The sequence below is a fragment of the Hemitrygon akajei genome, chromosome 20 (genome assembly GCF_048418815.1).
Source record: "Hemitrygon akajei chromosome 20, sHemAka1.3, whole genome shotgun sequence".
Lineage (NCBI taxonomy): Eukaryota > Metazoa > Chordata > Chondrichthyes > Myliobatiformes > Dasyatidae > Hemitrygon > Hemitrygon akajei.
This window is the reverse complement of record NC_133143.1, coordinates 63,331,547-63,345,865: the sequence shown is the minus strand read 5'-3', so window position 1 is coordinate 63,345,865 and position 14,319 is coordinate 63,331,547. Positions and strand designations below refer to the sequence as shown.

Sequence of the window (14,319 nt, the reverse complement as noted above, 5' to 3'; positions counted from 1 at the left end):
ATTTTAATTGTATCATAAAGACTTACTTTCCTTTTAATAATTTTTCAACCAACATAAACTGAGTACTAGGAAATAACCATATTACTGGCATTTGCAAATTTAAGGAACAATATCAGCAATGACCTAATAATTATAAATTCAAATTCAAAGTAAATTATCACCGAAGTACATGTATGTCACCATATACTGTACTACCCTGAGGTTCATTTTCTTATGGGCATTTACAGTAGTACAAAGAAATGCAATAGAATCAATGAAGCTACACACAAAGACAGACGAACAGCCTACGTGCATAAAAAGATAAACTGGCGAAGTACAAAAAAAATCAAATAAATAAATAACATTGAGAACAGGAGTTGTCGAGACCTTGAAAATGAGTCCATAGGAGTCGTCAGCAAATTTAAATATGGCATTGGAGCTCAAAGTTCAAAGTTAATTTTATATTCAAAGTACAGTACATATATGTGGCGCTTAGCCTCACAGTCATCAGTAGAAAATGAGTAGAGCAGGGGCTAAGCACACAGCCTTGCAGTGCATCTGTGTCGAAAGTGATTTCTATACTTATTGCAAGTTTTCTAAGTAAATGAATGTGCCTTCTAAAAGTAATACTGGACAATAACACCTGATATTATGAATTCCATGTACTGCAAAATCCATATTTTCTTGAGAAAGAATATCCCTATGTTTATTATTAAATAATTCTACGTTTAACAAGACTTTCAGGTAACTACAAGGTTTCCAGGAACACATCCTACGACTCTGCCTACAAAAAGTAGTGGAAGCAGCCCAGTCCATCACAGGTAAAGCCCTCCCCACCTTTGAGCACACCTACACCGAGCGCTGTTGCAGGAAAGCAGCATCCTTAAGGGCCCCAGCACCCAGGATATGCTCTTGTCTCACTGCTGCCATCAAGAAGGTGGTACAGGAGTCTCAGGACCCACACCACCAGGTTCAGGAACAGTTATTACCCCTCAACCATCAGGTCACTGAACCAGTGGGGTAAGCTTCACTCACACCAACACTGAACTGTTCCCACTTTCGAGTTCATTTCACCTTATGTTCTCAATATTTAATGCTTGTTTATTTATTATTATTATTATTATTATTATTATTATTTTGTTTTATTTTCTTTCTGTAGTTGCACAGTTCATTGTCTTTTGCACATCGGTTGTTTGAACATACTGTTATGTGCAATTTTTTCTAAAATTCTTTTGTGTTTCTTTATATTTATTATGAATGCCCACAAGAAAATGAATGACATATATGTACTTTGATAATAAATTTACTTAGAACTTTGAACATCACTTTTGTAACACAAAGTAATACTTTATTATTTCATCATAGATTTCAATTGTACTTGTCATCCTCTAATATATTATCACTGATAACACTTTCACACATATTCATAAGTACTTTCTTTGGCAAACAAGCAGATCCTTATAGTGTCTAATAGGAATGGTCATTAAAGACCCAAACAAAATATGCCTAATGCGTAAGAATATTGGATATAAGCCATCTGAAAGCTGATGAAATGATTGCTGGGCCAATCTTCTAGCCAACTCAAGCACATAACCCCTGAACCTATTATATTGTATTCGTGCTGATGTCAGGACTATTAAGGAGGGAAGACAATGCTTGAAATAAATTAATCAGAATCAGATTTATTATTACTCTCTTACTTGTGTAAAATAAATTTTGTGGCCACAGGACAGTGTAAGACATAATATTGCTATAAATTACAAAATAAGTAGTGTAAAAAAGAAGGAACAATGAGGTAGTGTTTATGGATGGTGCAGAAATCTGATGGCTGAGGGGAAGTAGTTGCTTCTGAATCATAAAAAGAAGGCACCACTGAGATTTGAACTCAGGATCTCCAGTCTTCTAGACAGATGCTTTAACCAACTAAGCCACAGTGCCAGCTACTACCTGTGCTCCTAGCAAAATAATTGGGAAAAAAAAATAAATACTACTTGTTGATAACACAAATGGTTTGTGTAGATGAGGCTATTTGACTATTTGATAATTTGACAACATTTGGGGCCACAGTAGCATTGTGGTTAGTGCAACTATTACAGCTCGGGGCATTCTGGAGTTCAGAGGTCAACTCTAGCACTGTTCTGTAAGGAGTCTCTGTAAATCCTCCCCATGGAACGCAAGGGCTTTCCCCGGGTGCTCTGGTTTCCTCCCAAAGACCAAAGACGTACCAGGTAGGTTAATTAGTCATTGTAAATTGTCCTGTGATTAGGTTAGTGTTAATTGGGTTTGTTGGAGGGGCATGGTTCCAAGGATCAGAAGGGCCTACTCCACACTGTATTGCTAAAATAAAATAACATAAAAATTATTGATCACTTGGAATGACAGAGTCTAATGAGGGACAGCCAACCTGGCTTTATCAAAGGCAGATCCCATCTGACCAATCTGACTGAACTTCTTGAAGAAAAAGGGTGGCACGGTAGCATAATGGTTAGCATAATGCTTTACAGTCCATTTCCAGCTGTAAGATCCGGGTACAAGACCCACCACTATCTGTAAGAAGATTTTACATTCTCCCCATGACTGTATGGGTTACATCTGGGTACTCCCACATTTCAAAGATCTAAGAGTTAGCATTAGTAAGTTGTGACCACGCGATGCTGGTGCCAGAGGTATAGTGACACTTGCGGGCTGCCCCCAGCACATCCTAGGACTGTATTGATCATTGACACAAAAAAATGCATTTCACTGTATGTTTCAATGTTTTGATGTACATGTGATAAATAATCTTTATCTTTAAAATAGCCTGATGTATTAACAAGCGCATAGCAGTAGATGTGGTTTATAGGAACTTTAGGATAGCTTCTTCACCAACATCACTATTTTCAGTGAACTATGGACATGTATCCCAAAATCCCTAGGTATAAAACACTCTGAAGCTCCCTATCACTTACTCTATATGTCCTAGCAGAATTTGACTTCATCTCCCATTTTTCTGGATTGAAGTTCAAAGTAAATTTATTATCAAAGTACATTTATGTCACCTTATATAACCCCAAGATTAATTTTAATGCAGGCATTCACTGTAAATACAAAAAACAAACTGGTATCTATGAAAGACAACAGGATGGACAGTCAATCTGCAAAGCTCAACAAACTGTGCAAATAGAAAAAGAAAAAAGAAATAATAATAATAATAAATATCGAGAACATGATATGAAGAGTCCTTGAAAGTGGGTCTATAGGTTGTGGGAACAGTTCAGTGATGGGACAAGTGCAGTTATCCCTACTGGTTCAGGAGCCTGGTGGGTTCTTGATAATGGATGCTGCTTCCTGTAACAGCTTTCCATATAAATGAGCTCACTGGTTGGGGGTGGGGTGGGGTGATGGTGTTTGCATACCAGGCCATGATGCAACCAGTCTATATACTCTCCACCGTGCGTCTATAGAAGTTAGTCAAAGTTTCAGATGACATGCCGAATCCATTTACCAACGCCCAACTCTTCAGATGTGTCTATCAAATGCTATTTCTAAAAGGGAGGACTAACCATCTCCCTATCACTTTCCGTAGTGAAATGTTCAGCCATCACCAGCACAGGAAGGTAAATATAGTTACAAGAGAAGTTCAGAAACTGCATGTGCTGTGACTCACCTCCTGCCTCCCCAGAGTCTTCAGGAAGTCAGGAAATGAGTCATAGAGGGTTGCAACCATATAAGCAAATAGGCCCACTGTTGAGCTTACAACAAAGGGAAGCTGAAGGTGGTTACATTGAGCCTGGTGCCTGGAATCTCTGTTTCACTGAGCTAAGCTGAGATTCAAGCCGTTTCCTGTGTGCCAGCCATGACTTCGGGGCTAGGACAGGTTCTCCTATGACGGCAACAACTTCACTTTTTACCATGGCTCTTGGGTGCCATGTTGTCCTGCTAAGAAAGTAGCAGATACAGCCATGCCCACCGCAGGGAAAGCCCTCCCCTCCTCTGAGCACTCAAGTCAGCAGCATCCATCATCAAAGACCCCCCCCCCCCCCCCACCACCACCACCAGCATCCAAGCCATGCTCTCTTCTTGCTACTACCATCAGGCAAGAGGTACAGGAGCCTTAGGATCCAACCACCAGGTTCAGGAGCAGTTATTACCCTACAACCAATAGGCTCCTGAACCAGTGTGGATAACTTCACTCACCTCAACACTGAACTGATTCTATATCCTACAGACTTACTTTCAAGGATTCTTTTACATCTCATGATCTCAGTATTTTTTTTTAATTTGCAGAGTCTGTCTCCTCTTGCACATTTGTTATTTGTCAGTCTTTGGTTATATAATGTTTTTTGTAGATTCTATTGTATTGCTTTTATATTTTTCCTGTAAATTCCTGTAAGAAAATTAATCTCAAATTAATATATCATATATATACTTTGATAATAAATTTACTTTGAACATTCAAGTCAAAATGCTGCCCTGATTTGGAGTTTCGTCAGTCTTGGCACACAATCTGCAAGGCACTGGAATACTCTCCAACTGTCTGGATCAAAGCAACTCCAACAATAGTCAGGAAGTTATCCTCCATCCAGGATAACACCATCTGTTTAACCTCTACTCAATCCAATCCAATTTAAACATTAATTCCATTCATTACTGATGTATATCATCATCGTTATGTACTATGTCATATGATGTAGGTAGTCATGGTTTTTCCATGATCGTGATTGCTCTTGGGAAATTTTTCTACAGAGGTGGTTTGCCATTTCCTTCTTCTGGGCAGTGTCTTTACAAGACGGGTGGCCCCAGGCATTATCAATACTCTTAAGAGATTGTCCGCCTGACGTCAGCGGTTGCATACCCAGGACTTGCCAAATGCACCAGCTGCTCAAACAACCATCCACCACTTGCTTCCATGGCTTCACGTGACCCTGATCGAGGGGGGGGGGGAGGGGTTGCTAAGGAGGTGCTACACCTTGCCAAAGGGTGATCTCCACCCCATCTCCACTGGTGTCATTATGCTGCCTCATCAAATGTGTCTTAAGAGCTACCAGCTTTCCAGAAGAAAATTGTGTGATATGGAGTTTGGAGGGGTGCTGATATCCTGAGAAAATCTGGGTATTCAGGGGTTTGTATATGGGATGGGTAGCACATTCTGGAAAGCAGAAGCCATGAATTTAATTTTGTGTAGTAGCACTAATATTCATCCACTCCTTATAGAGGAAACCTTTAGAAATGCTCCTCCTGTCTCTTGATTAGTTGCTTCTGCCCAGTGAGAAAATGACACCAAGTCACCTCTCAGATCCTGGTCAGAATTTCATTGGGGGCATCATTTTCAGGTAATAGAAGCCTGAATTACATGAGTTATTGAGGCCCTTTAACTAGCTGCATCAACACTGGGTATGGAGCCTCCAATGTGCAGAATCAGGAGGTTGTCGACTTAGCCAGCACCATCATGGGTACAGCCCTCCCCATTATCAAGGACATCTTCAAAAGGTGATGCCTTAAGAAGATAGCAACCATCATTAGGGGTCCTCACCATCCAGGACTCATGCCCTTATCTCGTTACTACCATTAGCGAGTGCGTTCAGGAGCCTGAAGACTCATACACAAAATTTTAAGAACAACTTTTTCCTGTCTGCAACTAGATTTCTGAATGGTCCATAAATCTATAAATATCACCTCACATTTCCTCTTTTGTGCAATTGACTTACTGTATGTAGCATGGTAATTTTTTAATGTTTTACACTATACTGCTGCCAGACTGGGTGGCCTTTTGCACAGCAGGTAGAGTAAAGCCATTACCAGCACCTGCGAGCTAGGTTCAATTCTACCACTGTCTGTAGGAGGTTGTATGTTCTCCCCATAGGATTCCTCTTAGTGTCTTGCACAGTTCCACTGCCACAAGACAACACATTGCTGGGGGGAGGGGGGGGTTCGAAGCACGGAGTCTGCAGGCCCAAGTCTGTATCCACTGGAGGCTGGAGGTCTACTCTGGGGTTAAAGGGACTGTGTATGTGTGTGGGTGGGTGGGAGGAATGGGGTTATTTTTGCTGTTGCCGTTTATTGTTTGTTGTGATCTGTGTTGTTCTGCTGAGCATTGTGGGCATCCTATGGCAACAGAATGTCAAGTCAAGTCACGTCAAGTCACTTTTTATTGTCATTTCGACCATAACTGCTGGTACAGTACGCAGTAAAAACGAGACAATGTTTTTCAGGACCATGGTGCTACATGAAACAGTACAAAAACTACACTGAACTACGTAAAAACAACACAGAAAAAAACTACACTAGACTACAGACCTACCCAGGACTGCATAAAGTGCACAAAACAGTGCAGACATAACAATAAATAATAAACAAGACAATAGGCATAGTAGAGAGCAGTAAGTTGGTGTCAGTCCAGGCTCTGGGTATTGAGGAGTCTGATGACTTGGGGAAAGAAACTGTTACATAGTCTGGTCGTGAGAGCGCAAATGCTTCGGAGCCTTTTCCCAGATGGCAGGAGGGAGAAGAGTTTGTATGAGGGGTACGTGGGGTCCTTCATAACGCTGTTTCCTTTGCGGATGCAGCATGTAGTGTAAATGTCCGTAATGACAGGAAGAGAGACCCCGATGATCTTCTCAGCTGATATCTCTATCCACTGCAGGGTCTTGCAACCCGAAATGGTGCAATTTCCGAACCAGGCAGTGATGCAGCTGCACAGGATGCTCTCAATACAACCCCTATAGAGTGTGGTGAGGATGGGGGGTGGGAGATGGACTTTGCTCAGCCTTCGCAGAAAGTAAAGATGCTGCTGGGCTTTCTTTGCTATGGAGCTGGTGTTGAGGGACCAGGTGAGATTCTCTGCCAAGTGAACACCAAGAAATTTGATGCTGTTAACGATCTCTACGGAGCAGCCGTCGATGTTCAGCGGGGAGTTGTCGCTCCGTGCCCTCCTGAAGTCAACAACCATCTCTTTTGTTTTGTTCACACTCAGAGACAGGTTGTTGGCTCTGCACCAGTCCGTTAGCCGCTGCACCTCCTCTCTATACGCTGACTCATCGTTCTTGCTGATGAGACCCACCACAGTCGTGTCATCGGCGAACTTGATGATATGGTTCGAGCTGTGTGTTGCAGTACAGTTGTGGGTCAGCAGTGGACTGAGCACGCAGCCCTGGGGAGCCCCCGTGCTCAGTGTGATGGTGTTGGAGATGCTGCTCCCGATCCGGACTGACTGAGGTCTCCCAGTCAGGAAGTCTAGGATCCATTTGCAGAGGGAGGTGTTCAGGCCCAGTAGGCTCAGCTTTCCAATCAGTTTCTGAGGGATGATTGTGTTGAATGCTGAACTGAAGTCTATGAACAGCATTCAAATATACGTGTCTTTTTTGTCCAGGTGGGTTAGGGCCAGGTGGAGGGTGATGGCAATGGCATCATCTGTTGAGCGGTTGGGACAGTACGCAAACTGCAGGGGGTCCAGTGAGGGGGGCAGCAGGGTCTTGATGTGTCTCATGATGAGCCTCTCGAAACACTTCATGATGATGGATGTGAGTGCAACGGGACGGTAGTCATTTAGGCAGGACACTGAAGACTTCTTCGGCACAGGGACGATGGTGGCGGCCTTGAAGCACGTTGGAACGGTGGCGCTGCTCAGGGAGATGTTGAAGATGTCAGTGAGAACAACTGCTAGCTGGTCTGCACATCCTCTAAGCACTCTACCAGGAATATTGTCTGGTCTAGCATCCTTCCGTGGGTTGACCCTGCACAGGGTTCTTCTCACATTGGCCATGGTGAGACACAACACCTGGTCATTTGGAGGAGGGGTGGACTTCCTCGCCACCACCTCATTTTCTGCCTCAAAACGAACGTAGAAGTTGTTCAGCATATCTGGGAGGGAGGCATCAGCCGCACAGCCAGGAGATGCGTGGAGATACTTGCAGGCGGCCCCCAATATATCCTTAGATTGTGTTGGTGGCTAATGCAAACAACTCATGTCACTGCATGATTTGATGTACATATGATAAATAAACTTGAATCTTGAACCCTCCCCACCATCGAGGACACCTTCAAAAGGTGGTGCCTCAAGAAGATGCTGTCCATCATTAAGGACCTTCATCTCATTACTACCATCAGGAGGAGGTACAAGAGCCTGAAGACCCACTCTCAATGCTTTAGGAACAATTTCTTATCGTCTGCCATCATATTCCTGAATGGCCCATGAACATGATTTCACAATTCCCCTTTTGCATTATTTATATATTTATTGCTTGTAACTTATAATGATTTTATGTGTTGCTCTGTACTGCTGCCACAAAACAACAAACTTCATGACATACATCATTGACAATAAATCTGATTCTGAATCTGCTTCGGACCTCCTGCTTGGACACATGTTCCACCAGCCAATCTCAAGCAGACTCTATCATGTTTACAGCGCCATCTATTGGCCAGCCAATATCTTCAGCTTCTTGAAACCACTCAGTTTTATAGATTTATAATGCTTATGTCCTTGTGCATTTTAAATATAATTAACAATAATCAATATATGCATCAACAATACAGCACATCCCAGGTAGTCACAAATAACCATTGCTTCTAGGTATATTAAACTAACCATTTATTTAATCAGTAATACTCACCTGAGCACAGCCAGGAGCATTGCAAACGAATGGCCGGTCTTGCTCCAAATTCATAACTGTCTTTGAATTAATCTGACAACCAAATACACAACAGCAAATAAATTAATGATATCTGAGTTGACACTTAAACAAGCTAGATTAATTTTCAACAAAGTAATCTATTTTTATATTTTTTAATTTTTAGATATACAGTGCAGAACAGGCCTTCTGACCTACCAAACCACACCACCCAGCAAACAATCACCCCCCACCCTTAATTTAACCCTAGCCTAATCACGGGACAATTTACAATGACCAATTAACCGACTGACCTGTACGTTTTCGGACTGTGGGAAGGAGCCACAGCACCCAGAGGGAACCCACCCCACACAACAAGAACACACAAACTCCTGACAGAGGATGCCAGAATTGAACTCTGACACCCCGGGCTGTAGTAGTGTCACACTAACTTCAGTGTTACTCTGACACCCTAAATTGTTCTCATCATAATTTTTATACCCTTTGTCTTTCTTGCTTTGTGGCTGCCTATGAGCAAGCAAATCTCAAAGCTGTATAATTTATACATTCTTTGACCATGAATATTTGAACAAATAGTGATCAGCACTTAATTTTTGTTCTTTGCAGTTTCCTACAAACTTTTGGTCGAATTGCAACATCTTAATTTTCATAAGTTAGTTATTAATTTGAAATTGTAACATGGCTCATTTGTATGATGTGATGGTTCCACAATTAATACCATTCATGACTCAAATTATTAATTTCATATTCGCACACCACCAACAATTAGCACACAGTGAAGAACATCGAATATGGAACATTACAGCACAGTAATTGTGCCGACCTTTTAACCTGTTCTGCTGCTACAAAACCAGCGATTTGTTGACTTGTGGCAGCACAACGCCTGGAGGAAACCCACACGGTCACGAGGAAGCGGGGCAGCTTTTTTTCTGACTTGGCTGTCACTAGCCCCTTGGGAAGCTCAGTTTTAGGCTGAGTTTTAGCCTCCCAGCCAGCATCTGCTGTGGCCAGCCCTGTACGGCCTTCATCTCCCCAACCCCAGAGGGAACAGTAGAAAGCAGAGGACGCCATGCAAGCCTAATTCAATGAACCAGGTTCAGGTGAAATTAATGAACAAGAGACACAGACAAAATACATAAGGAATGAACAATTGTTCTATTACACACCTCAATGCCTTTGAATTGAAATCTTACCGTTCATTATAATGCCAACTGATTGGTTACAATTATTTGTAAGGGCTATCCAGCCTAAGTCAGTTTCTGTGTCTTTGTACTTAGGCAAGGGTGGCTTTGGCAAGCCAGGTCTTTATAAATAAATGTACTTAAGGCCCTAGGTGGGACATGACTGTATATATACAGTATTAGATATCGTGCTCAGGCTTGGAACTCAGTCATATGGCAATCAATAAGTAAAATACATGCAAAATGCTGGAGGAAGTCAGCAAGTCAGGAAGCATCAATGGAGGGAATTGATAAACACAAGAGATTCTGCAGATGCCAGAAATCCAGAGTAATAAACACAAAATGCTAGAGGAACTCATCAGAACAGGCAGCATTTATGGAGGGAAGTGAGCAGTCAATGTTTCAGGGTGGGCTCATTTCCCTCCATGTCCTGGTGAAGGGTTGCAGCCCAAAATGTTGACTTTTTATTCCTCTCCATAGGTGCTACCTGACTTGATGAGTTTCTCCAGCATCTTGTGTGTGTTGCTCAAGGTTTCCAGTATCTGCAGAATCTCCTATGTCAATGGTTAAGTGCAGTTAGGTTCAGGTTTTAACTTTATACTGAGCAGAACTGGTTGCAGATACAACACCTCATATTCCGTCCAGGACCTGATGACATCAACGTTGATTTTCTCTAACTTCTGGTCATTTCTCCCCCTCACCTCTTCTCTTCTCCTCAACTTCCTAACAACTCCCACTGGTGTCCCTCCTCCTTCCCTTTCTCCCATGGTCCACTTTCCTCTCCTATCAGATTTCTTCTTCTCCTGCCCTTTACCTTTTCCTCCAATCACCTTTCAGCTTTGCACTTCATCCCACCCACTTGGCTTCACCTATCAACTATTAGCTTGTACACACTCCCCTCCCCCTAACTTCTTACTCTGGCTTCTTCCCCCTCCCGTTGCAGTCCTGATGAAGGGTCTCAGTCTGAAACATTGACCGTTTATTCTTCTCCATAGATGCTGCCTGACCTGCTGAGTTCCTCCAGTATTTAGTATGAGTTACCCGAGAACTCAACTTCTTTGTTGCTTCAGACAGAAATAACAATAAATTGATGTCACAAAAGTTGGATGCTCCTAAGGTATAAAGACAATGTTATAAATTTGTTACTCAGAATTGGACTTTTACCACCAGGAGAACATGCTGAATGGATAGAGTAGAAGTCATGGTGAATGCAGCAAACTTCCAATTGTTATCCTAGAAAATAGTGCAAATCTCTTCCCCTCCACCCCTACATTCCACAGGTCCAACTTCCATGCCATTCACTCCTAGAAGTATCTCAAGGTTATGTGGCACATTTATAACTACAGTGGGGTGTCATGGTAGCATAATGGTTAACACAACTCTACTACAGCTTGGGATGTCAGAGTTTGAGCCACCTGTAAGGAGTTTGTACATTCTCCCCATGAACCGCATGGGTTTCATCTGAGTGTTTTAGTTTCCTCCAACAGTCCAAAGATGTACTGGTTAGCAGGTTAATTGGTCATTGCAAGTTATTCTGTGATTAGGCTGGGGTTAAATTGGTGGGTCACTGGGCAGCATAGCCCATTGGTCTGGAAGGGCCTGTTCCACACTGTATCTCTAACTAACTAATTAACTAACTAGATAAATTGATATACTGCAATACCTTTACATTTGTAGCCAGGACTATAGATGTTATTAAAATTTGCCATATCTGCCCATTTTGGGAGCAGAAGAATTTCTTGACAATTGAATGATTTTTTTCCTTCAGATTTCATTCTGAATGCAACTTGTCATCGAGTAAGGCAAATAAACTTACAAATACAAGTTAAAAATAGGCAAAACACTTTGCTATTCTTGTGCCAGCAGCAGTTTTAGTGCATGTTGTAATCTATCTTTTTACTGAAGTAGTTTTCTCAAAATTTCTCTGTGCTCTATAATGATGGCATAGATGTAAATGACTCTTTGTGTTGCATCTTGTTCTGACTCTTATTAAAGTATAAAATGAAGAATTAATCAGTTTCTAAAGGGTGAAATTTAAAATGTGATGTTCAACAGTTGCAAAATCTAAAAATTATATTTAAATGTACACCAAGCATATTCATTCCCAGTGTGTGAAAACTAACCGATAATGCACAGCGCTCTGCCCTCTTGACTCAGATAACCTTACATTCTAAAATAAATGGTGCAGATTCAAATAAAATATATATTGAAGGAAAATAGTATTTTTGCAACCATGAATAAAGATAAATAGTCTTTGATCAGAATGCACAAATGCATGTATATCTCTGTTCTGAACCGATGTGACAAAGATTTGTTTCCATTTAAAGAGAACAGGAGCAGTAGATCAACAGAACAAAGTACAACAGATGGAAAGGAGCTTAGCATTATCATGTTTTCAGTGTATAAAAATGTAGGTGTGCCTCTTAAATGAAGTCTCAACTATATAAAAAGATGTAATTAAAGTGAACATAAATCAGTCAGATGACAATCATCCAGTAGCACTTACATCCATTGTGATGAAGTGCTTTGAGAGGTTGGTGATGAAACATATTAACTCTGCCTCAGAGGTGACTTGGATCTTCTCCAATTTGCCTACCATTACAACAAGACCACAGGAGATTCCATTACCTTGGATCTTCACTTTACCCTGGAACATCTGGTCAGCAAAGACGCATACTTCAAGATGTTCTTCACGAACTACCGCTTGACATTCATTATTATCATCCCCTCAAAGCTAATCAATAAGCTTCAAGGCCTTGGCCTCAAAGCCTTCTCGTGCAACTGGATCCTTGATTTCTTCACTTGCAGATCCCAGTCAGTTTGTATTGGCAACAACATCTCCTCCACAACCTCCGTCAGTACAGATGCACCACAAATCACTTTATACTTATGACTGTGAGGCTAAGCACAGTGGCAATGACATACTGGTATTTAAGTTTGCTGACACCACTGTCATTGGCCGAATCAAAAGTGGTGATGAATCAGGATGTAAGAGGGCGAATGAAAATCTGGCTGAGTGGTGCCATAACAACAACCACTCACTCAATGTCAGCAAGACCAAGGAGCTGATTATTGACTTCAGGAGGAGGAAATCAGAGGTCCATCAGCCAATCCTCACCAAGGAATCAGAGATCAAGAGGGTCAGCAACTTTAAATTTCTTGGTGGTATCATTTCAGATGATCTGTCCTCGGTCCAGCTCATCAACACCATTACAAAAAAAGCACAGCAGCGCCTCAACTTCCTTAGAAGTTTGCAAAGATTCAGCATGACGCATAAAACTTGGACAAATTTCTATAGATGTGAAGTGGAGAGTATATTGACTGGTTGCATCATGGCCTGGTATGGAAACACCAACGCCCTTGAACAAAAAGTACAAAATGTAGCAGATACGGCCCAGTCCATAAAGATTAAAGCCCTCTCCACTGTTGAGCATATCTACATGGGGCATTGTCGCATGAAAGCAGCATCCATTATCTAGGACCCCTACCATCCAGGCCATGATCTCTTCTCACTGCTGGCATCAGGACAACAATCTGTAAGTACACAGAGAATAGGGCAACAAACAGAAAACATCCAATGAGAGTCAGCCCTGTGGGTGAAAACACCTTGTTAAGACAGAGCTCAGAGAAGAGTGACCAGATTGATTCAAGCTGACAGGAAGGCAGCAGTAACTCAAATACACACACTTTACAACAGTCATGTGCAGAACGCACAATATATCAAACCTCGAAGTGTGTGGACTACAGCAGCAGAAGACCGCAATGGGTTCACTTCTGTACTGAATAAAGTGACCACTGAGTGTATATTTCCATTCTGCAGTAATTCAAAAATGTATAAACATGACTCCAATCTATATTAATATTTTTCACCTATTTGTTTCTTCACAAATATCACATGCACTGATGCACCCCTAAAACATATGGGTTTGGCGGTATGGTAGTGTCAGGGTTAACACAGCACTTTACAGTGGCAATGTATTTTCTTTTTTTTTGTAATTTATTTTTTATTGAAGTTTATCATCAAACATTTCCATAAAATGTATTTGAGATACTGTACATATATATCTGATGCACCATCAATAACTCTCGAAGACGGGAGGCGAACGATAGGCTTTTATTAGCTGCAAGAGACCACCACACAACATCCTGGAGACTGAGGGAGGAGCAGTGCCTCCAATCGCCTTTATACAGGGGTCTGTGGGAGGAGCCACAGGAGCAGTCAGCAGGGGTCGGTGTGTCCAGACAGGTATATGTAGTTCACCACAATATCATATAATCATATTTGTCACAAATCTCCACATAATAATTATCTGAGGTATACACTCATAGAAAGGAGAGGAGAGAACGAACAATCGAAATAAGAAAACTATGTACAAAGTAGGGAGTGATCTTTTTTTTACAAAATATTCATTGATTTGTGAGAATAAAATCAGGTCTATGAGGTGTTATGTAGTTAAACCATTTTTCCCAGTATGAATCAAATTGTTCCAACTTATGATTAACAGATGCTGTTATCTTCTCCATTTTGTAAATGCCACACATTGTAATTT

General features: G+C 41.5%; 1 protein-coding gene and 1 non-coding gene across 8 annotated transcripts in view; both read right to left on the bottom strand.

Annotated features, from left to right (window-relative positions):
* The window catches only part of creb5b (cAMP responsive element binding protein 5b), a 327,968-nt gene that overhangs the window by 273,229 nt on the left and 40,420 nt on the right, over positions 1-14,319 (bottom strand). For 6 of the 7 annotated variants that reach the window (XR_012095754.1, XM_073024470.1, XM_073024472.1 and 3 more), the window contains exon 3: positions 8,571-8,642. Coding sequence is in view for 5 of the 7 variants with exons in the window: in XM_073024470.1 (XP_072880571.1) it covers positions 8,571-8,642 (72 nt within the window). In the remaining 2 variants the exon portion in view is untranslated. Of the gene's footprint in view, positions 1-4,192; positions 4,212-8,570; positions 8,643-14,319 lie in introns of those variants that run through there. The other variant, XM_073024476.1, reaches the window with a different exon arrangement.
* trnas-aga (transfer RNA serine (anticodon AGA)) lies at positions 1,844-1,917 on the bottom strand. Its single transcript has one exon. It is a non-coding gene; the product is annotated as a tRNA-Ser (tRNA).